The 27,047-nt window shown below is 36.3% G+C and overlaps 1 protein-coding gene across 5 annotated transcripts in view; it reads left to right on the top strand.

Annotated features, from left to right (window-relative positions):
• The window catches only part of INVS (inversin), a 98,761-nt gene that overhangs the window by 33,755 nt on the left and 37,959 nt on the right, over nucleotides 1-27,047 (top strand). For 4 of the 5 annotated variants that reach the window (XR_012649734.1, XM_075022811.1, XM_075022813.1 and 1 more), the window contains exons 4-7: nucleotides 7,750-7,923; nucleotides 13,283-13,450; nucleotides 19,570-19,750; nucleotides 23,405-23,514. Coding sequence is in view for 4 of the 5 variants with exons in the window: in XM_075022811.1 (XP_074878912.1) it covers nucleotides 7,750-7,923; nucleotides 13,283-13,450; nucleotides 19,570-19,750; nucleotides 23,405-23,514 (633 nt within the window). In the remaining variant the exon portion in view is untranslated. Of the gene's footprint in view, nucleotides 1-7,749; nucleotides 7,924-13,282; nucleotides 13,451-16,690; nucleotides 16,817-19,569; nucleotides 19,751-23,404; nucleotides 23,515-27,047 lie in introns of those variants that run through there. The other variant, XM_075022814.1, reaches the window with a different exon arrangement.

Below are 27,047 nucleotides of genomic sequence, written 5' to 3'. Positions count from 1 at the left end.
TAGATATAAATTCAATAGATTGCCTTTTTAGGCCTGTACAAAAATATTTACTGTAGTGCTAGATGGAAAGTCGCAAGTTAATTGGGAAGTTAGGACACAAAATGTAAGGGTATGTTAAAGAATTTGATAATGAACTGAAAACAAATACAGTTGAAATATGAACTGTAACATCAGAAGGAGTATATTAGAATTCCTCAACAGTTGCACTTGAATCTAGTATTAGTCGATATTTTTCATTAACAAACTTAGTGTCACAAGTAGTACTTTTGCTAAGGACGCTTCAGAGTGACAAAAGATTAGGCATTATTGTCAGTCATAGACAGGATTAGACTGTCTTGGATACCAGAAGTATGAGAACAATGGAAGTAATTGAAATGGTTGGAAATATGATAGTCCATAGTGCAAGTTGGGGGGGGGGGGCAGAAAAATTTATCCTATGTCTTGTGAATTTATTATTTGAAAATGACTAAGAAGGATGTCAATGTGCTAACTGGCCGGAGAACGTACTTAATTGATGAAAAGATTGCAGGTTTTGGTATATCAGATAAGATATTTGCACTAGCAATAGACAAGTATCATTGCTGTTCAGTAGGCTACTTAGTGGGACCTCTTCTGGTACGCTCTGTAATCTCTGATTGTGCTCAAAATGAATGAGTTCAAACTAGAATGAGTGCAGAGAGGTGACAATATTTGGGGGGGAATGTGGGGTTTATCTTTTGTTATTGAGATAAAAGATGGATACTTGTTTAGGTTTTAAAACCTGCACTGTACTTTCATGGGTAGAAAGAGTGAAGTGTGTGGGTGTGTGGGTGCCTCAAAAAAAAAGGACGAGCAAAACCTAAAAAACCCAGCCCAAAACTGAGAGAAATGGGGAAGAAAATCCCAAACACCATAATTCCACTTAAAAGAAATGTCTAGGAATTTTTTGAAAAGGATTAGATGTTCTTACTCCTCATGGTACTGGAGGATTGGATTTAGTAACTTAGAAGGTCAATTTTAACCTTCAGTTCTAATTTGTGGTTTATCTGTAAATATTTCTAAGGCTTTCTGTTCTGCTGGAACTATATGCCCTGACTGCATCTTCAGTGCTTACGACTGTTGGCAATGAAAAGCTCTTAAAAACCACCTCCTTTGTAAGGATCACTTTTAAATTGTTTTATGTTCTTTTGGTCTGTCTGCTCCCAGTACTGGGAAAGCAGGTATGTAATTTTGAATTGAAGCCAAAGTAGCATCTTCACGGTTTAACAGCTTGGCATTCTTTGTAATGACCCCTGCCGTGTTTACCAGGAGTTTATATAGAGATGCTGGGCTGCCTTTTTCCTAGTTCTCTAGCAACGCTTACAGTCAAATAAATCTTCACAAGCCTATTGTAGGTGTTCAGAAAACCAAGTGTAGCTGTGCTGTAACAGTCAGTAGTCAGCTCATGTGCGCTACATTATGAATTATTACAAATCAGTCTTTCAAGTCATGTTAAATATTTCACATGGATTAGAATTGTTATGCTTTTTGAAAATGTGGTCTCAGCAATGAATAGGGAAATAAGCAATTTTTCTGTATGTATTGGCCTCTTTTAACCCACTGATGACAAGGTGATGGTAGCCTATGGATGTGCTTCTGGCTTTTGGAGAGCTGCACATATTCCTCTGACTCTTAGCCTTATGTTGTACAGCTCAGTTTCTCCCTTTATAAAATGGTGTTATATTCATCTACCTGTGTAGTATGTTTTTAAAATCCAAAGATGAAAAGTGCAACCTCAGAGGTACATCAACACCACAGGGCAGGAGAAGTGGTTAGAGTGTAGAAGCACATGGTTATATAATGACCAAGTTAACTCACCAAGAAATAGTGGCATGAGAAGGGAAATAAATTTTCAGAGCTCTGTTGCACATCAGCAGAATGTTTCTAGAACCCAGATGAACTCTTTAAAGCAAGCCTGTATGTCTCTGAAATACTTAAAAGTTTGCTATGCAAAATACTTCACTGTCATTCATCATTATGTGCCCAGGAGAATTTTATTAGGGATTCTGCAAAATCTTCTTGATTGGTGGATAATAAATGGCAATCTGGACTACAGTGAAACTGATACGATGCCTTTCATTTAGGATTTAGATGAAATAGTTCTATTTCCCCCTTCCCTTTATCCTTCCCATTTCTTGTACAGCCACATCTGGTACAGGAGAGGGATATCAATTTATTGAGGCTTTAGCCATATAAAATGGAAGTAATGTAAGAAGTAAGAATATGAAGAGATTAAGAGGGTTGGTTCCTGTTCTATTAATAAGCGTACTTGTCTACTGTCTTTTGGTGTTAGCTGTAGTTTGGAAAAGTGTTTGGACCCTTATCTATTTAATGACTATCCAGGAGACATCTGTGATGAAACTTAGTTTCAATATATGCACGCTTGGTATTAAGATGCTAATGACACCTCCATTTCAGATGGTGTTTTATTTTACATAACAACAGTCAGTAATCCAGGTTTTTACATTTATGTATTTTATATGATGTCACTTTAAATGTCCCTGTTGCTGTTACAGACTTTGACTTTCAGTTCACAGAAAGAAAATTTTATACATTTTACAGGAACTGTACTCAGTTTCTTTTCAATTCTGAATCACAAAAGCATCAGATTTTAGCCAGCTAAGCGGAGAGGAAGTAAGATGTTGCAAGTAAGTATTAATTGCTTTTATCTTCTGATAGCTGAGCAGTGATCCCAACTGCCATTGCTGGCATTGCCAGGCTTCTACCAAAGGTAGCAGAGCACTGTACATGACCTCTCTGCTGGCAAGTTAAGCTGTCTGGGTGTCAGAGGGAACATGCATGGTGTCTCACAGTTGAGGAGAGAATATCCTGTCCACCTGTTAAGGAGGTTAACACTCATGTATGCTAAAAAATTTCTGGAAGAATTTTGCTTACATGTAGAATAATACCTTTTACAAGAAACAGAATTAACTGCAGCAGTTTGTTGTTAGCTCTGTGATAGTTTAAGATTCAGGCTTTAACAATGCATCTTGGAATGTATTAAATTATCTACATGTATTGAAAATGTAAATTAAAAAAATCCATTAACAACTCTGAATCTTTCTTATACTGCTAGATACCATGTGGGGAACAAAAATGTCTGCCAAAACCTCTTTTTCATTTTGGATGCTGGAATATTTGCACAGCTGTATTTTTATGATAGTGTTTTCCGTGTTAGGTTGGTTGGTCTATTGCGCTACCTATTACCAGAGAGCCAGCTAGTAGAGGTGGGTAACATTATTTAAACCTTCCCAACAGTAATAGGAAAATAGGATTGCTCTAAATGTTGCAGTAAAATTGAAGTGTTTTGGACAATGGACTAGTAGGAACCTGTGTCTGTTCATTTGGCGGAAGGCTGATACCTGGCCCAGAAGGGCTTTAGGTGTTAAGAGTGGCTTTGCAGTGATGCTGGAATCCCTCCCTTTCCCTATACCCATATGCCCATGTTAGGTTGAGTCACATACTAGATCTCCTGTTCTCCATTAGTTTGCTAGGGAAGAAGACTGCCACTAATCCAAGGAAAGGAAAAAGAAATGTTCTTTCCCTAATCTTCCGACTGCTGAGTGAAGGTACCGTGGGCCAAGTTCTGAGGAAGTGTCTGAAGCAGAGACACTGGGCGACTTAAAGCAGGATTGTGCCTGGCTGTATAACATGGCATGATGTGAAGTGTGAGGCTAATGTTTTTAGTGCATTTGTAATACAACCATCAGTAATTTCAGTATCAACCTACAATTAGAATCATAACAACACTGTTAGCAGTACAGAGCTTGTTTTTTCTTTAGTCTTTTGCTTAGGTGACCGTATGGGGCAGATTGACCTCAGCTGGTTGCCAAATGCCCACCCAGCCGCTCTCTCACTCCCCCTCCTCAACAGGCCAGGGAGAGAAAATAGGTTGAAAAAGCTGCTTTAGATAGATGAAGAAATAAACATATATCTCAGAGGCCCAGAAAAGTAGGTAGAAAAGAGTTTACTGGTAATTTTCCGCTGGAACCTGTTCCTGGCAATAGAGTTATATTGAAAATACTAGGCAGGTGGGTTCTTTTCTGAGTGAATCTGCAATTTGGGGATAACTTTTTCAGTTTCAGGGCTGATCTGAATTCTGGCAAATTCATTGATTCCAACTAAGATGTTTCTCCCATTGCTCTTTTTTCTGTTGAAACATTCAGGAAAGCAATTTTTTTCTGACTACTTAGCGGTTAAGCTTGGGGTCCAGAACTTTCTTCAAAGTCATTATTTGGTGGCAGATCAATGATTGCTTATTGAACTATCTGTCTACCAAAAAAACGTGTCATACTCCATTGCAGTTAGGGTATGTGGCTGAAATTCTGAAATAGCAGAACTATTTCGTCTGATTATGATTAGTTGTCAGCTGTTCTCTGAAATGGTGCTGTAGTTTGCATACAGAGTTGAGGTTTTTGGTTAAAAATAATTCTAATAGAATACAAAGGAATTTTAAGAATCGGCATTGGAATAGTAAATTTTGGCTACCAGGAACTCAGTTTTCTGTACCATTATTTAATAGTGTTTGCTCATAATGTTTTCACAGTATAACAGAATAATTTCAGAGACATTATCAATGTTAAGAGACCATAGAGTGACCCAAAGCACTTCATGCTGCCCAGGAATCTTTAGGCCAACCAAGTGCATTTTCTATGTGTAAAAACTAGCAAGCTTAAAGACTTGTTATACGCAAGAATTTTATAAAAATGAAGGAATTCGGCTAGTAACTGCTTTTCAGATTAAGCATACTTTTTTCCCCCTCCACCTAGTAAGACCTAAATTAGATCTGCCTTCAAGACATGTTGATACATTGCATATTTACAAACTTAAGCAGTAATCAATTGGAGGTGGGTAATTTTTCCTTTGCCATTCATAGGGATGGTGTTATTTTCTAACAAGTGAAAGGAACACAGTAACATTCATGGTATTACTAAAGAACAGCAGTCAGGAGTAAGAGCATGAATAAGATCATTACAAATAAGTAATGTACGTACAGGTGTTTTCTGTGGTGGTGTTTTAAAAAAAAAATCTTAAATCATTTGGAAGAAACAGAATCTTTTTTGTTTCAGAATGAGGGGATTTATTACAGATTCATTTCCTAAGGAGAGGGATTTGTTGGTGGCTAAGCATGTAACAGAATAATATAGTACTAACTGGTGGAAAAATGTCTAACAGTAAAAATAAAATACAGTATAGGGAAAGGAACTCTAATAATAAAAATGCCTGTTTCCTTAGTTTTATGTATTATTTTAACTTTGACTCTTCAGCTGAATTCATTCAAAAAGCACAATATACTTGTAAATCTTCCAATAAGTATCCATCAACAAGAGAAAATCAATTTTTTTTTCATGTGTATGCATGCACATTGAGCAGGAAACACTGAAAACAAACCAAATGCATTATCCTCTGTGATGGAGAAAAGCAGCTATATTTCTTCCAAGACTAATATTCTCTCAAGTTATTCAATGTTGCCTTCCCCCAGTCTAATTCCCAACTACATCATGATACATTGCGATTTTTTGCTAGTTTTTTTTTTCTTTTTTTAATGAGTTTTGCAAATTCTTCTTATATTTACCCATAAAATATAATGGCAATAATGAGGAGATTTCTCATCCCTAACTCATTCCCAAATTTATCATGAATTCGAGGGTGTTCTGTGTGGATTAGTAGCTGTGCAGACGTTATGCTGTTCTGCCTCTGTACTTCAGTGCATGCCTTGATGTATGTCTGTGTATTAAACGGGCAAAATCCTAGGGTTATGCTTTCCCTGACACCCAGCAGAAGAAAGAGAATTAGTCAGTCAAGACTTGCTGTGAATGCTGTTGAAGAGTACAGTAGTCATGCTGTCTCTGGCAAGAGAAGTTTGCATTTTCAGGCAGGTTTGTGGTAAGGTTTTTGGCAGACTTTTCTTGTAGGCTTTCATTGAAGAGCAAGGACCGATGGCAATAAACTGTAGAAGCAGGAAGAGGTTATTTTGTCTGAGCTCATTCATGATTTGCTTTCCCTGTTTTGTATTTAAAAATAAAATTGTGTAGTAGGGGAAAAAAAATCAAATTCATTTATTTTAGGCAAACTTGGTGAAATCCATTCTGCCCACATAAAGCTCAACTCTTCTATGTTTATTAGACAAAGAGCAGAACAGTAATATATGTAAAATCTGCCCTTCCAATGTTTATGGCTGCTATGAAAAAGGAAACAAGAATATTTTTATTCCCTGGCACTGGATACTGTGGGGACCTCTGGAATCCTTTGGCCCATCTATACCCTACCATTCTGCTGAGGAAGTGATTTGCAGTTCTGAGCCTTATGATACAGAGGTGCCCCCATTCATTAGCATTGCTTGCACTTGTCTACATGCTTACCTTTTTTCATTGTTTTTCCAAAGACAGTCTAAAGGGACTAAGTTAACATACAGGATTTATAAAGGAATTGTAGCAGACTGAATTATGTTAATGTGCGGGTAGTTCCATAAGCAGAAGAATCCAAAGACATGACTTCTATTGATTTGAGTGTCACCTGTCCTGTGTACATTGTCTAATAAAGCTTCATCAAATGCTGCAGCTTTTCTCTGAGTGGGGGGAATTAGTGCAATTTTTCTTCTCTTCTGAGCTTTCTCTTCTCATTATATTTATGGGTAACTGATACTTTTACTTAAACTGTCAATATGTGAAATTGGCAAAAACTAATATTTTGGGAAACATTGGGAGACAGTGAGCAAAATTGCGAGACAGCACACTCTTTTCACTTTAGGAAAGGTTAAAAGTTAGAGTGGGGAAAGAATAGGGGTGTTTAAAACATGATCACACAAGCTAGAACCAGATGTTTTGCTCTAATGAGTTATCGCTCCAGCTGTTACTGCTCTTCAACTGAAACTTAACTGCTGAAAGTGGTTTGAAAAACCCAATAGACTTTGTACTGCAGTGAAGTGGAAGCATCAAAATGTTGTCTGTAGCATCTCTGTTATATGGAAAATAACCTCCAAGCAAGGGGCAGTAGCAAGTCAAGGCTGGCTATACCTTAAATCAGTGCAGCTTCTTCATGATTGCATGATTATATCTTTATTTTTTGACTGGCTTCTTCAATGATTTGAAAAATAAAACCAGATTGGTTTTTTTGGGATCCACCCTCAGTTATTTGTCACAGGAGCACTTCTACATTATTTCTTTTGAAAACCTATTAAGTCTGGAGTTAAGTATTTGAAATGTGTTACAAAGCTAGCTGTCCCATCCATTTATCATGCATACAGTAGTTCAAAACTCATATATGGTTCCCAATTTAAAAATGTAAGAAACAATCACTTTTCCATATATTTGTTACTCATTCAGATGAGTACATTTTATCTCTCTGAATCATTTTTCTTAATTTCATTTTGAAAATTGTGATCTTGCTGCATGTTTAGTTTTATTCCTCATCTGATAACTGTCTGCCTTGCTGAAACCAGCACGTCATGGTCTTATTTCAGTTTTTACATGATATTCATTGAGGTTAAACTGTCAAGAAACTGACAATATTGCAGAATTTTCAGTATTACTGAACCCTGTCTTACACACTCCACTAATGGAAGATATGCATCTAATACCAAGTAGCAAAACAGACTTAAAAATCAAGAGTTAATGTTTTTTAACAAAAAATCTTCATTAGATGTTTCCAAAGCTTAAAGTAAGTATATCTAAACGGTATCATCATTTGGTTTGATAAATGAGTAAATTTCTGATATTTTTCTTTACCCAGGGAAATTACCGCTTCATGAAACTTTTACTGGCTCGTAGAGGGAACTGGATGCAGAAGGACTTGGAGGATATGACACCATTACATTTAACTACACGTCACAAAAGCCCAAAATGTTTAGCTTTGTTGCTAAAACATATGGCACCTGGAGAAGTGGATACCCAGGACAGAAACAAGGTAAAAATACTGCTTATTTTAAGACAACACTTGTAGCAGCTTTGGAAATTGGTATCACATCAGTTGTGTGTGAAAAATTATTTCAGTCATAACAAACTTTTTCTGAGTCTTCAGAATAGTGGCTAACACTGGTATTATAATGATCACCTTTAGAAATATTAAAATTTTCCTGATGATAATGATGTAAAAGTTCATTGCACTGAGTTTATCAACATTCTTTTTGAGAGTACATAGAATAATAGAGGATTCAAAACCCATTGGTTTTAAGGTCTATGTCTTTCTGTAACATTGTGATCCTGGTTAGAATCTGGATAGCATGTGCTTATCTTGCTTTTCTTCCTTGGAAAAACCGTACATTTAGAATTATTTAATGATAAGAGTCACTAGAAAACTTTGTGCGAAAGGCCTTCAAAGTATTTGTCAATACCAAAGGTGAGTTTAAAAAAAAAAAAAGGAAATTATTCCTTTGGTGCTGAGCTGAATACAGGTTTGCTGTTGGCAGACATCCTTCCTAACACTGGGTGATCAATTTTGCTCTGCACTGGGGCCACTAAAAAGGTGATGATATTGACATAGCTGTCCACAGGTGCTACCTTTTAGAAATGGGTGGTGGGTTAGCTTTGGCAAGTAGCCAAATGGCCATCCAGCTGCCCTCTCACTCCCCCTCCTCAATGGGACAGGTGGAGAAAATAGGTTGAAAAAGCTCATGGGTTGAGATGAAGACAGGAAGATTCATCACCAGTACTGTCACTGGCAAAACAGGCTCGACTTAAAGAAAATGAGTTTCATTTGTTGCCAATTAAAATAGTTTTGTATAACGAGACACAGAGACAAAAATTAGAACACCTTCAACCCACCATCCCTCCCCCCTTTTTTCCTGGCTTAACTTTACTCTTTCACTTCCACTCCTTCATTTCCATCCACAAGAATGGTCCAAGGGTAAAAATATCCATATACTGAATCTATCTGGTCGACTGTCCTTTTTTCTGTATTTTTGTGAGTAAAAACGGACAATTTTTAGAGTCTTATAATCATACGTGACTTTTTGGCCTGGGATAGAATGGGATGCCATTTGTCAAGAAGGTTTTCTAACAGAGACAATAAAAAGTATCAAATTGTTGTTGTTGTTATTATCATTGTCATAAAATGGACCAAATGGCAACAGAAGGTCTGCTATCAATGCACATGCGCTATTGCTTCCATGAGTTTATCATTTAGTGAGAGGGATGTGATGATGAAATTGATTGAAGTTCTGGCATGAGACTTTCATTTGAAGCAGAGCACCCGTTAGTCACTTTGACATTTGTTTTGTGAAACTGCAGACTTCCTCAGGAGAAAATGTAATCTTAACATCTTCAGAGCTTAAGCATTACTACCTTCTTAGAATAGTCCTTCAGACTAATTTTCTGCATCTGTAGTGACAACAGTTGCTTGAAAGGCCAGGAAATCTCCAGATGATTTTCCAGGTATATCGTATAGTGCATATATTGTCATGAGTTGTCTCGTGTCCATTTGGAAAGTCAAGTCATTCTCTACCACATCAGTAAAATTATCAGCCTGCTTCAGAAGCACACTGACTTCTGAGAGCCTCAGGAGATAATCTACTGACGTTTGTTAAAAAGGACTATCATTAAAATGACCAGCCAGAAGAGATGATGGATCTTGGAAGGTGATACAGTTTGTAAAACAACTGGTTTACTATTACTCTTCATACAGAGAGGTACTGTCAGTCCACAATAATAGCACACTAATGCATTTTCAAAGAAGGAATAGTTATTTAGCATATGGTAACTGTATTTTTTTGAGGTGCTCAGATTAGTGTGGTTCTTAAGTCTGAGTGTTTAGCAATGCTTCATTTAAAACTGATGTGAAATGGTTGCCTCCATTAGTATTAATATTAGGGTATGAGGAGGCATAGGACTTTCACACAGTCCTGACAGACATTCTAGGTAAAGGATTTCTTGTGTTTACACATACGTTTTGAACAAAACAGACTCGTTCCTCTTGTTGGCATGCTTGATGCATGTTCTGTTTGGGAGATGATCACATTGCCTTTAGTAGACAGGTTTCTAGTAATTATTGTGGACCCGTTAAACTGGGGATATCTGGATTAAATTTCATGTGTTTGAGCAGTTTGTGTATCCTGAAATCTGAAAGAGACTTTTTTCAAAGAACCGAGAGATACGAATGTTCCCTAATCCAAATTTTTTCTGTAAGGATATAGTAACAAAAAGTGGGACACTGTGATTGTAGATGGCAAAAGGAAGACCAAAAAACAGTGACGTAACTACCATTGGCAAGGTAGGCATGTTATTCAATATAACTGGAACTGCTACTGATGATGGAGGCTTTTTAAGCATTGAGCAGAAAGGTCTCTTTCTTACGATTTGTAAGTGATCTTAGAACTGGTGCAAAAATTCTCCCCACCAGGCACTAATCTACCACTGATTCAAATGTGAGTGCCCTCATCAAGTGTATTTGGATCAGCTGATATCCAATGCACTAGCTTGGCAAGGCTAGTCTTAGTGGAAATAATTATTCCATATGTCATGTAGTGGGTTTTCATTCTACCACAAAAGACATAGTAAGAGAAGGGGACTGGACTTCTCTAGTGATGCAATTGCTTGAACTCTGAAATCCTTACCTGTTTTTATCATCTAGGAAGCAAGATAAGACAGCTGTAAGCCCAGTTTTCAACAAACAAATCTTCTGTCCCCTCATGGGACACCCCAGTGGAGTTGAACCAGCCTGTGCCCTAGCAATCAGCTGTTGTCTTCCAGGATATTCTAACATGTATCATGGAAACCCTGGCTATTATTACAGCAGTCATTCTGGAGAGGTCATGCTGACTTCCTGACCATGTTAATTAATTAACAAAGGTATATGGAAACCAGCCAAAACCTTTCAGGAACCTTGCCTGTTGTTTAGCAGATTTCCAAGGCAGTATTAAAGCATTGCCAGATTTCCCACAAAATGTAGAGCACTTTTATTCCAGTTCGTGTCATGAGTAGTCACAGTAGCAAAGATGGAATTCAGGTTGATGAAAGGCAGTCTCAGGGACAGAGTCCAACACATTTGACCCTGTTGGGCACATAGCTTATCCATTTCCCTCACTGCAGCTGTGTGCATCAAGATTGTCAAATATAATTCCTGAATGTGGGAGAGAACAACTGTCTTTTACATCTACTTCCATGTAGGCAGCTGACTGAAAAGCAGGTTGTAGGTGAGAGAAGCCAGTAAACCAAGGCTACGTTGGCCTCCTGGTAATCAGAAGTTTTTGCTTTCATTGTATCTGTCAGTTTCTAGGGATACTGGTCAGCTCCACTTAAGAAATAACATTTGTTAACTTATTACAAATTTCTACTGCTAGAAGTTTTTTCAATTCAAATCCCTACAGGCTGTGATGGTTTGAACATGCTTTATGGTGCTAGGCTGTATGTAGCTGTATGTGGTGTCAGTCATCAGACCTTTCCTTACAGCCCCTCTAGTTATGTCTTAGAATGAGGTCTTTTTCAGTGAACTACCAAGTAGACAAAAACATTGTGCTATCATATTGTGTTACCATGGCACTAAACTAACAGCTTAAGCAACAAACACAAAAATTAGGCTCATTTTTGCCTTCTTCCTTTACAGAGACATTAAGGATATGATAGTGAACTCATACATTCTATCTCACTGTTCAAGGATGTTAATCCAGGGTATCATAGGCTTGTACACAAATGTTCTGCAGCAGTTATTTCTCTCAGTTTTCAAATCAAAGTGCTGTGTAATATTTTGTAGGGGTGAGGGGGGAAGAGAGATGGGAAATAGAATTCATTCTGTATCTTACAACCCTCTGCTACTTGGCAGTTAGGAGACATGTGTCTGATAAATAAAATACTTGTTAATATACCATCATTTTGCTGTTTAAAAAACCCATATACATCAGTTTGCTTGTGTAATTTATGAACATTGATAATGGTTGTAAAAAGCCACTGGCAGTCAGGAATTGGCGGTAGGAGCATGGACTGCCTTTTGATCTTTTGTTGGACTGCCATGGGTCGATGGGCATTAGATTCAGTAATATTCACCCTTGGAATTCTGAGTGATCAAGGATAGTGCAGGAAGTCAAAACCTTTGCTCAAGAGGGATCCAAGTCCAGTGTCAGTATTCAGTGCCATCTTCCTCTAGTGAAGAGTCATCTTGTTATATGGTTCTCCATCAATTTGTATTATTTGAGGAGATTTCCAAATTTAAGAGGGACCAAACTAATTGCTGCAGTTGTTCTATAGTGCAGCTCTGGTGCTGAGGCCTGCCACAGATGATCATTCCAACTTGGACATGATTGTTTAATACCAAGCTCACGTATTTTCTCCAGGTCTGAAATTGCTGCACCCAATGTCATTGCCCTGTTGGCTATTCTCCTGCCATAGTCCAAGAAATCCTCATACGAAGCAATTAATCTCCTACCAGAAATACTTAATGTTCCAATTCCAAGAATAAGGGCTTCTCAGCTTGGGTCCCATGTGAGATGGTGTAGCTTAGACCTCATTCAGGCTTCAGTAGCAAAGACGTGCGAGTATCTACTCTTACTCAAGCTGATGGGCCTCTTGTTCCGTTTTGTTTAAGGCCTGTTTTCCACTGATTTTGGCTTGTCACCCACACTGGATACATGTGCTCTATTTTCTGTCAGTCCTCTTTACTGAAGTGTAACAAAAGTTTGCTCATTTACCCATTGTTTAAAGTGGGTTTTACCTGTGGTCCCTCCTCTCTGCTCAGCACTGGTGGCACCTCAAATGGAGTGCTGTGTCTGCTTCTGGATTTTCCAGTACAGTAAGGGCATAGACATACTGGAGCGAGGCCAGTGGAGAGCCACAAAGATGATTAACAGAGTGCAGCATCTGACATCAAGGAGAGGCTGAGACCTGCGCATGTTTAGGCTGAAGAAGACACAGTTCAGGGGTGATTTTACCAATGTGTATAAACAGCTGATGGGAAGCAGTAAAGAAGATGGAGCCAGACTCTTCTGAATGGTCTCCAGTGAACAGACAAGAGGCAATGGGCACAAGCTGAAATGTAATAAATCCTGTTTAAACCTGAGAAAACATTTTTTTACGGTGAGGGAGGTCAAACACTGGAACAGGTTGTCCAGAGAGGTTGTGGTGTCTCCATCTGTGGAGATAACTAAAAATATGACTGGACATTGTCCTGATCAAGCTGTTCTAGTTGACCGTGCTTCGGGCAGAGGAGTTGGACTAGGTGATATCTTTCATTCTGTGAAAATATAGTTAAATCATATTTCAGATTCTAACCAACTTTAATTTTCATCTTCTATTCATTTTTCAATGTGTTTGTAAAACTTGTGAATATTGTGTTCCAGCAAACTGCATTGCATTGGAGTGCCTACTACAATAACCCAGAGCATGTGAAACTTCTCATAAAACATGATTCAAATATTGGAATCCCTGATATTGAAGGAAAAATCCCACTTCACTGGGCAGCTAACAACAAGGATCCTAGTGCAATTCATACAGTGAAATGTATTCTGGTAAGAAAGTCTATTATACATAGAACACTTTCTGTATTTATTACTTTACTCTGATAGAAATATTTTCTATTCTCTTGAAATTTTTCCTTTTGGTCCACTAACTCCTTGAGAATGAAATAATTTGCTTTTCCTAGTATCCAGAATTTTGTAAGAAATAATCTTAAATATTTTTGCTCTCTTGAAAGGGCTTTCTTCTGAGTTCTATGGGTAAATGTCTTTGCTCTAACTCATGGACTACATATATTCTCTCAATTAGTTTGATGTGTGTAACTGTTCATTTAGGGGGTAAGAGAGGGAGGAAGGGGTTGCAAGTTCTCCTAGTTAAAATGGCCAGTCATATTACTCATCTCAGTTGCATCTTGCACACTGATTTCTTTGTTGTGTGTCTTTTCTTCATTATTTGAAAGTTCATTTCTAGTTAACTGTACTGAAAAGTCTAATTAATTTGGTCTTTCAAGTCAGAATTCTGAGAAATATTTGATCAATTATCAGTCAGCCCACAATCAGTCTATTGAGAGACTTTCCAAATATTTTTGTGTACAGATTTAATAATTTTTCCTTAATGGCATATTTTCTCCTTCTGCAGTATTTCAGTTTCACTTTCTACACTGACAGTTATAATACATACAATGAAATCATGTGCTCATCTTGATTTTTTACCTTGTTTTTTATTTGGTGGAAATCTCTGAACTTCACTAACATGGAAAGATACAGAAGTCTGAATTGAATTTTTCTCTTATATTGCAACAATATATATCTTTGTCTTTCAGAACTAGACACATATTGATTGTAAGCTAACTACAATGACTTGTATGTGTTTGCCTGATTAGCTTGCAAGTTGAGAACTTATGTGTGGCATATAAAAATTTTCTTTGCTTTTCTCCAAATCACATTGATATTGAATCTTGTAGTTACTGGTACTTTCTTTTTTGCTATAAAAAATAGGTTTTGAGAAGTTTCCAGTGTTAAATTAATGTGATTTTATTTCTGTATTACTTCTATTTATTCAAGATACTTGTAATTTGGACTCAGTTGTGAAATAATTTCTCACAAACAAAATCTTGTCACAAAGTTTCAGTTTGTATATACCATCTACTTTTCTGCCACACTAGAGAAAGAAATTTGCTGAAAAGTAGGTAAGGATTGCTGTATTCAAATACAGACTTTTTCAAACATTAGATAGTCAAGGTAAATATTCTTAAAAGTTGTGGTGGGTTGGCCCCAGCCAACAGCCTCACACCTGCACAGCCACTCGCTCACTCCCCTCTTGCGAGACTGGGAGAAAATAGAAGGAAGGCAAGAGGACTCATGGATGAAGATAATGATAGTTTAGTATGGAAAGCAAAAGCTGTGTGCAAAAAAATGGAATTTATTCACTACTTCCCATCAGCAGGCAGATGTTAGCCACTCCCAGGAAAATGGAAAAAGAGCTTCAGCACGCTTACTTGTTGCTTCGGAAGACATACGGTGTAGCCATGAGCATCTACCCTGCCTCTTCCTTTCCCTGAACTCGATGTTATATGGTATGGAATGTTGCTTGGGTCAATTCAGGTCAGCTGTCCCAGCTGTGTTCCCTCCCAGTCTCTTGCCCACCCCCAGCCCAGTCACTGGGGGGAGCAGGACAGGGCAGGGCATGAAAAAGAAATCCTTGATGCTGTGCAAGCACTATTCAGTAATAGCAAAACACGGGTGTGTTATCAACAGTTCTAATCACAGATACAAAGCCCAGCACCATACCTGCTGCTGCAAGGAAAATTAACTTCCATCCCAGCCAGATGCACTACAAAAGGTCAAAAATACCTGTCTGCTTACTGAAGGTGTTCTCAAAGATTCTCTTTAGGTAATACAGAATCATGATTGTGTCCAGGTTTTTTTTGGTTCTTTTTTTTTTTTCCACTCTTGCGAGTTAAAACAATGTATTCTTGATTCCATCTAGGCTTTTTCATGCATCAACTAATTTGTTTATATTCCAAATAGTTATACCTATATATGCTTATTGATGGAGTAAGATAATAACAAGTTCAAATAAAAAAGGATTTGTGGAAGGTGCTGTTAAAGTTGATGATACAGAAACATTGTTACTAGGTTACTAGGTAATCAATCTGTTGATTGAATCTGTTGTTGAGTATAAATACCATTTTTTGGTGGTGGTGGTGTCTCTGAGTATAATCTTTTAGTAAGATCTTGTCTCCTCTCCAGACTGAAGTGTTTTTCTTACTTGCCTTGATAGATATCTACCTAGCAGAGCTCATAGTCTTCCCCTCCTTTCTTAGCTACTTTTTGCCATATTACCCAGTTACAGATTTATTGCCCAAGCATCATGTTTTATTCTCATTCCTCTCTAGGTCTTCACTTCCCTGTCAACTTTATAGTTTTTCACATACTTTCTGCATGGTATTTCTAACGTACATACCCATACAGTTAAAATTTCAGTCATCTCGTGTCTTAACTTATATAATTGCATTTCTAAGTTTACAAGAATATTGCCTTGTAGTGATAGCAGTGCAGAAGGCCTACGACTCTGTGTCACTGTTGCCTCTCCGTTTTTTTTTAATCACATCCAACACAAACCATTTATCTTTGCTTTCATGATAGAGTGCTATAAGCTGTAAGATATGTGCTGTTGCTCAGATAGCAGTTAGATAATGATATTTACTGCTGGTCAATCTGCATTGGCAGGCTTTGTTGCCTGCTGATTAAGTTATGAAAAACAACACTGCTGTTGTTTCTCACATGTTATCTTTAATGCTGTGGAATAATTCCCCAGAAAATTATTTTTCTCCAGTGTCCTACTCAGAATTCTCCAGTGCTGCTTTACAAAAACTTGACAAAAGTTAAGCTGCTGGTTTTATTGAGACCACAGTCTATGCTACTGAAAAATACTGTCTTATTTTTCTGTGCTTTGCCATCTGGATATGTCCATTTGTTGTCTCCTGTTTATAAATTCATAAAATTAAGGGTCATCTTTCTGCTTGATGTTTGTATAGTACTAAGCTCATTGAGATTGTCAAAATAAACAATAACAAAAAGAGCTCAACTGAATGCTGAAGAAGTAGGTTGGCTTTGCAGGGGTCACAGTTATGCACAAATTGGTTATATCTAATACTGAAATCCATGACATACAGCAAAAATGGAACTCATGTCATATTTAGAAAGTAAACGTGTGCAATAGAGAGAAACTCTAATCTGGAGATGCTCTCATGGTCAACTTCCTTTTCCACCTTTCCAGATTCAGCAGTGCTTGGTTACATGAAAAACGTTGGGAAGATTTAAGGAGAAAAGAACAGAATAAGGTTCCATTAATATGATGGAAGCAACTGCTTAGTACTCTCTGTCTATTTTGTATCTCTTTATTTATCCTTCATGGTAAGAGACATGACACTTATTTATACAACACTTTCCATTATTGCCTACAATTCCATTGTTCTAATTGCTGCAGAAAAATGTGTAGCTTCTGTTTCTTCTGTGTATTGTGCTTAAAATATTAATATAGTATGACAGTTTAATTATAGCTAATTTTACACCAAAACCACTTAAAATCCAAAGAATTATACTCTTGAATGTACTCAGAAAGAGGCCTAGAAAATTTCAGTTTGTGGCCAAAAATTTCAAAACACATGAGTACTTTCAGACAAGAATATAAATAGTGGCTTTGTCATTAAAAGATTCTTTACTGTTTTCCAAAAGTAATACTTTTGATTATGGGGATATATTCTGGAGAACATCGGTGACTTTGAGCCAGGATTTTTAGGAGTTATTTATATAGTATGTTGTTATGCTTTTAGAAGGCTTGAAAATTAGCTCTCCAGATTACATCAATAAATTATAGGTAAAGTGAAGAAGCATTTGTTTTCCTGTTTGTCCATTTTGTTCAAACAGGTTTTCCCCTGGTGGAGTTAGAATTTCAGTAATAACCTCTGTGCATATCATCATTCATTTTTAGTCGTTCTTAAAAATGATTCTCATAAAGATCACTTCTGAATTTTTGCAGTGGGCTCTATACTCCCCCTGCTGAGCTCTTTGAATAGACAGAAAGTAAGCATAGTATCAGTTAGCTTTCTCTTGAAAATTATTAAAGCTAGGGAAGAACATAAAACTTCACTTTTTCACTGTAATGGCTCAGATAAATGCTTTTGAATGCTTATTAAAAGAAGTGTTATTCATGCTTTGATTATTGTGGTTTGTGCTTGTAACAATGTTAACTTTGTATTTTTAGTTAACAGACTCATATTTATCAATTTGTTATGTTTTTAATTATCTGTTATTGTACTAGTGGCTAGATACAGTAATGAACTACGGTATGTTTCAAGTATGTTAATTTTTTTCTGTAGCAAAACATGGCTAACACTACTGATACCTAAAACCGATGCAGTTTTTTTATATGTGAGAGAGGCAACTTAATTAGCATTTACATACAGTATACAAAGTACATAAATGTTTAACTTTAGAAAACTTACATTAATCAAATATTAGGAGGTTTAAGTTGACACTGTTGGAAAGTAAAACAGTAAGAAACAAAGAATCAGGGCATTGCAGAGTTGAGGTTACTTACTGCAGTATTAATTTAGCCAGATTGCACTTGGGAAATATGGCTAAATATAACTCTAAATGTATTTATTTTTTTATCTATTAAATAGAACATATAGAATATACAACCTTGGTCAATTAATATTTGGATAAAACCGTAACTCTGGAATTTCCTGACTTTCTGCTTCTTGATTTATCATTCTATGTAATAGTTACTGCATTTCAAATAGTGCAAATACAAGTGATTTTATGGCCTATTTGTGTACCTAGTGAAGTCAACAGAAAAAATTTCAATTAGTTTAGGGAGAAAGGGGTCAAGAATTTGCTTCAACTGTTAACAAGCTGCGCTGATCACAATCTCTCCCTCCTCTTTCATAAGTAAGATACTTGATAAGCATATTGTAAGATACAGTTTGGCTCTGTATTTTCAGGAGGATTGTTTTTCTCAGTTATTGTGGGTTAAAATCCATTCTAGTGTTGGAAGTTAGAAATCTCAGGACTACATTCCTTTTTTTCTTTTGCACAGGGTTCCCATGACTTGAGTGAACTGTTCTGAATTGTTGGAGATAGAACAGCAGACTTACTCCCTATAGTTTATTTAAGCTCTTCTTTTGACATTCTGCTTCTGCTCTAGATGTTTGGTGTCCTGCATCCTGAGTTTCTATTGTTTTATTGTTTACTATTTTCTTTAGATACTCTTTTTTTCAGGAAAGTGAAGTTTAAAGTTTGTATTTCATGGGCCTTTATGATATTTGCCATTTGGAGATCTCTGCAATGCTAAGATGATGTTTGTTTGTATCTGTTCTGTTCTTTTGCCTGAGAAAGAAAATCATGAAGAGAAATCTGTCTAGAAAAAAGTTGACGAGAGAGGAAATTATCATAAAATGAAACTATATAGCTGGGGGCCTTATGTGAAAGTAGTTTAGCTTTTTTCTTAAGAAAATGTCATGAAAAGTCCAGTTATATCTATTAATGCCTATGTTAATATGATCAAATGACCGATCACAATACTTTAAAAGATTTTGGGTTTTTTTAATTCAAAATTAAGCCCATTACAAGTAGATGCATTCATTAGAAATACTCTCTAACTTCTGTCCTCTCAGCTAGAGACCTTGACATCTCCTTTAGAAATATTCTGGTAGTCATGTGGTTTTAAAATGCTAGAAAAGTATTATAATGAAAGCCATAAGAATAAATTGTGCAAAAAGGGGAGTGTCCTAGGAGAAAAATATGAAGATATCTATGTTGTGTTCAACTTAGAAAATCAAGTAAGAAGATCTAGTTACTTTCACAAGAGCCTGAGTTAGTCTTTTAAAGATCTGTAAGGAGCCACTTGCACAACAGAGTGGTAAAATACAGGGTATGTACCAAAAATCAGGTCTTGTACAATAATTAAGTATAATAAAAAGTTCCATAAGAAATACTTCAAAATAGCCTATACTGTAACAAATGTATTTGGTTGTAGAGCTATATTTTACTGAGCAAGGACAGTTTATCTCCTTTTTATAAGACTCAGGAAAAAAAAAAAATCTGTAAAGAGTATATAGATTGTCTCTTCAACTTAAATTTTTTTTTTTTTTTTTTTTCTCAAGGAAGCTGCACCTACAGAATCTCTGCTTAACTGGCAAGACTATGAAGGACGAACTCCCCTTCATTTTGCTGTTGCTGATGGGAATGTAGCGGTTGTTGATGTCCTGACCTCCTACGAAGGCTGCAATGTGACATCTTATGACAACTTGTTTCGAACTCCCCTTCACTGGGCAGCCTTACTTGGTAAACTGGACAATGCTGAAGTCATTTAATAATTAATTGACTGTGGTGTTTGATCTTTGTCTCTGTTTTTTATTTAATTCCAGCCTGGCATTATGCTAACTAATCTCTTAGCACAATAATAGTTTGTGCTAGACCAGAATTAGAAGTTGTGTGTAGACTGGTTTTTTTAGCTTCAGATTCTCCAAAGCATTGTAAAATGTATTACTTCAGCAGGCTATATATGTTTATGATTTGAGAACAATTAGACCATACTGAGATGTTCTTGCATATGTAGCTTTGTTCATAGGTTAAAAAATCCCCTGGTACTCTAGAGCAGTGGAGTCCAAAGTGCGGTGTGCACACCCCAGTGTGTATCCAAGAAAATCCATTGGGGTGCGTGAAGAAAATATCAGACCTTCTGTTTATTTTTTACCTGAAAAAGTAAGAAAACTTCACTAATATTTAATATATGGATTGATGCTAGCACCCTCACTTCGTCCATATGCAAGATGGTCACATAGGGTTTCCAGGGTGCCTGAGGGAAGTGAGTGCTCCACAACATGGAGGGGTTGACAGTGGCATCATCGCTCATTTGTTCACTTTCAGATTATTGTGATGCATTGCAGTTTACTTGTGCCCAGTTAAGCGGATTTATGGATTATATTATCTAGTTTTTACTAAACTACTTCTCACAAAATAGACAAGTGACTTAAAAAGATTCCCGCAAAGAAACTGCAGGTAATCTGATAATACCAGCACAAGTGAACAACAAGAAAATGGCAGAGCTGACACTTCTACTCTTAGTACAAGCTCTTCATCAGACACATTATGACAGTCTAATCAGATCTGACAAGAAGTTTTATTCAGATAAAGTTTTTTTCTGTTCAGATTGCTACCCTGAGACTCAGATGCCCTATCAATTGTAACCTTGCATATGTGAATTCTGCACAGTTTGGTTTTACAGGTTACAAAACTTGATCTTTGCAAAAAAAGGTAAAAACCTGATTACATATAAATAGTCTAAATAGAGGGAAACACAACTCATAAAATGATAGGCACAAAAGTAATATGATTTAGAAAATTGACCTCCAATTTTCAATTCTCCAATGTGCAAGAGGGAAAAATGAACACCATGTGCCAGATAAAAAGAAAGAATCTTCAAACGCTCTCTCTCCCCTTTTAACAGGCTTCATCCCTATGACCCTTTGGGACGCTGCAGACAAAGAATGCCAATAAAAGAATCAGATTTCTCACTGGAGCGATTTACTGCACCTCCAGTGACAATATACATGTAGCTTGATTATGTTTATTTAAGGGGAAAAAAAAAAAAGTGTTCTCAGATTTGCATTTGCGTTCTAGTAAGGATATTGAATTTTTACAGAGAAATTGTGAAACACTTTAAGTGTCATAGGATTGGTCTCACAAAGAAATAGTCATTATCACTTGGTTCTGTCCAAGGAGCTAAATTTATCGTGTTTTGGAATTGATTGCATTTGAGAGAGAAGTTTTGTCTGTTGGAAAAATGGATTGTCTAATCAATGTGGAATAAAGGGGGAAGATGTGCCAAGACCTCCAGAGTCCTTTGTGAATTTGATGAGGTCTCTAGGTGCCATATGCCCATGGGGAACTTCTGATTGGTAAATCATGATTAATTTTTAGGGTTCTGTTTTTAAGTTAGTTACTGGATGCTGTATATAGATCTCAGTCTAAAATGTTACTAAATGAGCTAACAGTAGGAGCTTTTAGGTGGAGCATGGATACAGCCACAAATACTCTGTTAAAGGTGATAGGTTGCATGTGACTCTATCTTAGGGCCTTGTTGCTCCTGTTACCTTTTCTTTTGTGTATATAAAAGTCTCTGCCAAGTTACATCTCTTCTAAATAAAAGTACTACAGAAATGACAGTTCTTGACCTCAAGAATTGAGTTTTGTTTACATTAACGTCCAAGCAAGATCCATCTTTGCACCAATTTATTTACTGTTGCACCCAATACAGTTTTTTTTTTTTTTTAACTCCCTCAAGCCTTTTTTCTCATAGATAATTTAGGTAGACCTTCTGTCCTGATTAGAGAGTTCAGTAGTTCAGTTTCCCTTTTTCTAGTTGTGTGTCCCAAAAGTTCAGGCAACTTTTTCTCCAGGCTCAGTACTCCTATGTTTTTCCTGCTAGGATTGCACTCAGAACCAACTTCTTCCAGTGCACCTCAGTTCACTTCTTATAGTCTTGAGATGGGAAGAGCACAGCAACTTTGTATCTCGTATTTTTAGTGTTCTTCTGGTAGGGAGGGACAGAATGTTGTGATTTGTTCTGGGTCCAGGCTTATCTTAATGGCTGAAAGGAAAGAGGAGCCTTCCTGTACACCCTAAAGCCCCTAGAAAAAAATAATCCCCATGTAGCTGTTCATCCTTCTGGACCCAAGTTGACCATTTTCTCTCTTTTGTGATATTTCTATACATATAAAGTCTGAAATTGCCATTCCACAAAAGAAGGCTTGCCTAGTCCTCCATCTCGTAGGTTTTTAAAAGCTACAGACCACAACTGTTACACAGCTTCATTCTGTAATTGTCGGTGTTTTCATTAAAAAAAGCCTACTGCTATTAGAATGGTTTACCTACTTTTTTTCATTTATCCCGAAGTAATTCAAGTCAACTGTGCAAAAGTAACAAGCTGTAAAATTGATTGTTTTCTTCACATGCAAGATACTGGGACATTTCTCTTGTAAAATCAGAGTATTTTTATGTGATTTATGCCTTATAGTATCTCTTAAAATACCAAATCATCAAGATATTCTGTGAGCCACATATGCCTACAAAAGAAAGCATATGAAAGGATCGGTTGACTTTAGTGGCAATATACTATATTTTGTCTTTGTTTTCCTGTATGAGAAGTGGATATGAAGTTTACCATCCCCCCAAAAATCTAAAAACATTCTAATCTGTTTTGTTGGAAGAAGTTGTGTGTGTCAGTTTGTTGTTTATTGCAGATATGGCAGCTGGTAGTAGACTAGCCTCCAGATTCTGCTGTACATCTTCAGCTGAAATTTTGATTGAATAAAACCTAAGTAAAGAATTAACACTTAATTTCTGTAAAACAATGTGATGTAGGATGAAATTGTCAATGTTCGTTTAGCCTACCTTTTAATGTAGGTGGACAAATGCTCATCATCATCAGTCTCTGCTCACTTCACTGCTTCTGACTGACCTCTTACTTAAATGCAGCATCTCAGCTGGATGATCAGAAGCTTTTTCTGGAAATATTCAACTCATTCATTGCAATGTTAATAGTGCAGTTGTCTGACCAGCTACTGCTTCTGGTTTCTTTGTTTAGGGAAATGCTCTAGTGATTTCTTTTAAAAGAAATAGAAAATCTTTCTACGTGTCCCTACTCATAGGTCATTCTGATTTACAGATGCCTCTCAAAAATGAGGATACAGAGCGTGGAACTGGAACACTATTGGGAAGAAAGTGCATGCCAGGCTTAGTAGTTCAAATATCAAGTCTTGTGTTTCTCTCCTATGTTTAGACTATAATGGATACAACACAAACATACTATTACTTATTGAAGTCCATTCATTTTCTTCTGTTTTTTGGGTTTGTTTTGGTTTGGTTTTTTTAATAGGAAAGTGTTTAACTTCAGGATTCAGTGCATATCTGGTTTTATTATATTCTTTTTCTCAGGTCATGCACAGATTGTCCATCTCTTATTAGAAAGAAATAAGTTTGGAACTATCCCATCTGATAGTCAAGGTGCAACACCCCTACATTATGCAGCGCAGAGCAACTTTGCTGTAAGTAGCACGTACCCTACATGTGAAGTAAATGTATTTTGCTGATGTATTTGTAGTGTAACAAAGTGTTTGTTTTTAAAATCATATAAACAGTGTTGTCTGCACAAGCTTAATTGAGAGTTTTCCTATGTTGTGTGATATAAATGTGGTTAATTTCAAATGATTAAAAATAAATTTTGAAAAACTACATTGCTGTACAAAAAAGGCCCTTTGATCTATATGTTTGCATCAGAAAACACAATAGTCATTGAGGTACTTCAATAGAAAGCAGAATGGCACCTACTATTTTACAGTGCTTTTACTTTTTAAGGCTCATTGTAGCAAAATCTAAACAGTTATAAGGTATGTAGAGTAAGATCACCTGTATGAGTATTTGCACAGCTGCTTCAGTACCAGTCAAACCAGTCTTTGCCTTCAAGAAAGTGATTAACTTATGAATATTTGCTATTATGAATGAGCTGTTGTCTCATAAAGCATGGCTAAAGAGCGAGTACCTTTTGTCACAATTCCTCATGAACACTATATTTTAAAAAATTTTTTAAAGTTTTTAATATTTAAAAAATATTTTTTAACTTCAGTCAACAAAGAAAACTGGGTTCTCAGACAGCCTAATTCTTATATTTTGGTGGAATAGGTAATTTTTTTCTAGAGCGAGATCCGATACGGTAGAGCTAAGACTAAAACTCAGCAGTTTAATGATTGCTGGTCATAGATGTTAGTACAGAAGTAGTTCTCAAGCACTGGAACTTAGGAAGGCTTTTTTCATGCTGCTCTGTCTGTTCATAGTTGAATTATGCCATGCATAGTAAGCTGAGAGCTCCCATCTAAGTTTTCTTCAGTTATATTATTCATAACCTCCCTTTACAAGAAGGGTTATTTAGTGCCTAATTAATGTAGTTATGTAGAGCATATTGCAGCATTTTCTTAACAGGGATACTAATTTTGGTATTTTTTGCCTACCTACATGTTTATTTTCATAAAACAAGTAAAATTTTAATGCCCTTGAGAACCATTCAAGTTAACAAATCCAGAAATACTATTGAAAGAGGGAACTGACCAATGTGTATTAATACCACAGCTGTCACCTTCTGTTTCCTTGTGAAAGGGAGTTTTGGGGTTTTGGTGGGGTTTTTTGGATGTGGTCTTAGTAAGACCATACTGATATTTTTTAAATTCAGACTTTCATTGGAGCATATCTCTGTGTATAATTTACATCTTTTTAGAGAATTTTTTATTGATGCTGATTATTGTTCATTAAGTGGTATGTACAATTTGGGTTTGACTAACATGTCTAAAATATTTATGTTGTAAAAGCCTTTCTTTCTAGTTTGAGTCAGACTCATGGGAAAGATAGAATGTTTTTATTTACAATCTGGTGATTATGTCCACATGCTTTTATCTCTTTTTTTTTTTCTATATTGATACATTCCTAAAAAATGATTTTTCATGCTGGCTTTTTTTCTCTGGGCTTGATTCAGTTGTATGAAATATCTTCATTATATTGCTGCCTTTTGATCCCACCAGCCAGCCAAACTATGATACCATTTAAGTTTTTATGGGGAAATAGAGTAGGTGATGGAATCAGACATTCTTTTGTAATCTTGTGTACTTACAATGAATGTACTGTTTCCCATCTTGCATGAAGAATCAAACGGGAGATTCGCATTCAGATCTGCAAGCCTCTTTTAGCTGGTGATGTATCCAAGAGCTCCTGTTTATGCATGCCTAAATTATGTCTGGAGCTTCTCTCTTTTTTTACCACTCTGGTTGTTTCTGAGCACCACTATTTGCTTTTTTTCTCAATTAAACACAAATCCTTGAGTAATTCCCACCACTGCATTCCATATACATAGTCAAACAACTGAGTGGAGACACATCCATGTTTGTTTTGGCACTAGCATCTATACATTTATGGCTTGAGAGCTGCGTTGTTGTTCTGTACAGTCTGCCCAAGTTTGGATAGGCATGGTATGTTTCTCAGTTAAAATGCGATGTTTCTTGGTCCCTAACAAGAAGAAGAAAGTTTGTTCTTTTGTATTTATTATAAATATTTGAGTTGCTTTCAGTTTTACTTAACTCGATACCTTGTTCTTTACTCTGTTTTTCTGCAGGCTACTTACTCTAATATAACATTTTTGGGTTTTAATGACTGAAGAGACTTAGCTGTCTCTTCAATGAAGAATTTGTTCTCTAAGACTAACTTATCCCCACTTATTATAGAAGGAAAAGTTCTAGAAGAACTGAAGTTACCTAATATAACTACCCAAATAGGTTGCCTGAAATTTAGATGGCTTATGTATCCTGCAGAAGGTCCAAATACACATCCTTTTTAAATTTTTGAACTTCATGTGTGAAGAAAGATGCTCTATTAGTATTGATTTTAGTATGCAGAATGCAGGACTATATATATATATTATTTTTTTCTGAATTTTTCCAGAGATGTCCAAGACAACGTACTTCCCTTTCACATATTTGTATAGATTGATCTAGTAAATGAAATGTGAATAGCCTTGTCTTATTTTTGAATATTCAAAAATAATATTTAGTATTTTTCAGAGTTTCTTGGTGGCACAGAATAAAATTATCCGGGTTTACTTCTCTACTGTTGTTTTTCAGCTTTATTGTTTTTTATTTTGTTTTCTCCACTTTTTTAATAGAGATAAAATACATGTGATTTTTCATGACAAAATACATGTAGAATTAAACTGATTGATACTTCTGTTCTCCAATTTCTTAACCATCCTGTTCTAATTTAATTTCATTTTGTTTTCAAGTTGTGATAACTTCATTTTGGAAAACAACTCTTATAGCACTATAGGATTTTCTTCCTCTTTTTCCCATTAAAAACTAAAAAAAGGAGTGGTTGAAAGAAACATTGCTTTCCTAAAACTTAATGGAAAAATAAAATTACTTATTTATGCTTGTAGGATGTGTGCCTTAGTATTGCAAAGGTCCAGCCTTCATACTGCTTTTCACTTTGCAGGATTTCAAGCAGTGCAGAGTACTGGTAGGGTGCTGAGTTGCTGGCCTAATGAGTAGCTGTTTGTGTCTGAGGTGTAGTGGTGGTCAGTGTGAGTACACAAAGCTATAAACACTTGCTGGTTTGTGTGGAAGGCTTACTGCTTCCATTCCTCATTACTTCTGGTTGGACCTTTACAATAAACTGATAGTTCAGATATGGACCCAAATTCACAGAGCAGTTAGGACCTTAGATCACATTAATATAAGACAAATGAGAAATTTCCTATTTCTTTAGAGGGATGACATAATAAGTAGTAGTTTAAAAAAACCCAAACTAGTCAATAGGACATAGGCATTTAAACACCTTTGTGATTATAAGCATTTGATTCCTTATAGCCAAGGAATTCTCATCCTACCCAGAGCAGCAATAGAGCTATTTTAGGGTCACATGGAGGAAAAGATAAAATAGTGTTAATACAAATAAAAAAAAAAAGAAAATAATGAAACCCACTTTTTTTCAGTTTGTATTGGCTAGCCTATCAGTGGCTCTTAAGAGATTTTACCAGCTGTTA

The sequence above is a fragment of the Buteo buteo genome, chromosome 3 (genome assembly GCF_964188355.1).
Source record: "Buteo buteo chromosome 3, bButBut1.hap1.1, whole genome shotgun sequence".
NCBI lineage: Eukaryota > Metazoa > Chordata > Aves > Accipitriformes > Accipitridae > Buteo > Buteo buteo.
This window is presented reverse-complemented; position numbering and strand designations above follow the sequence as displayed.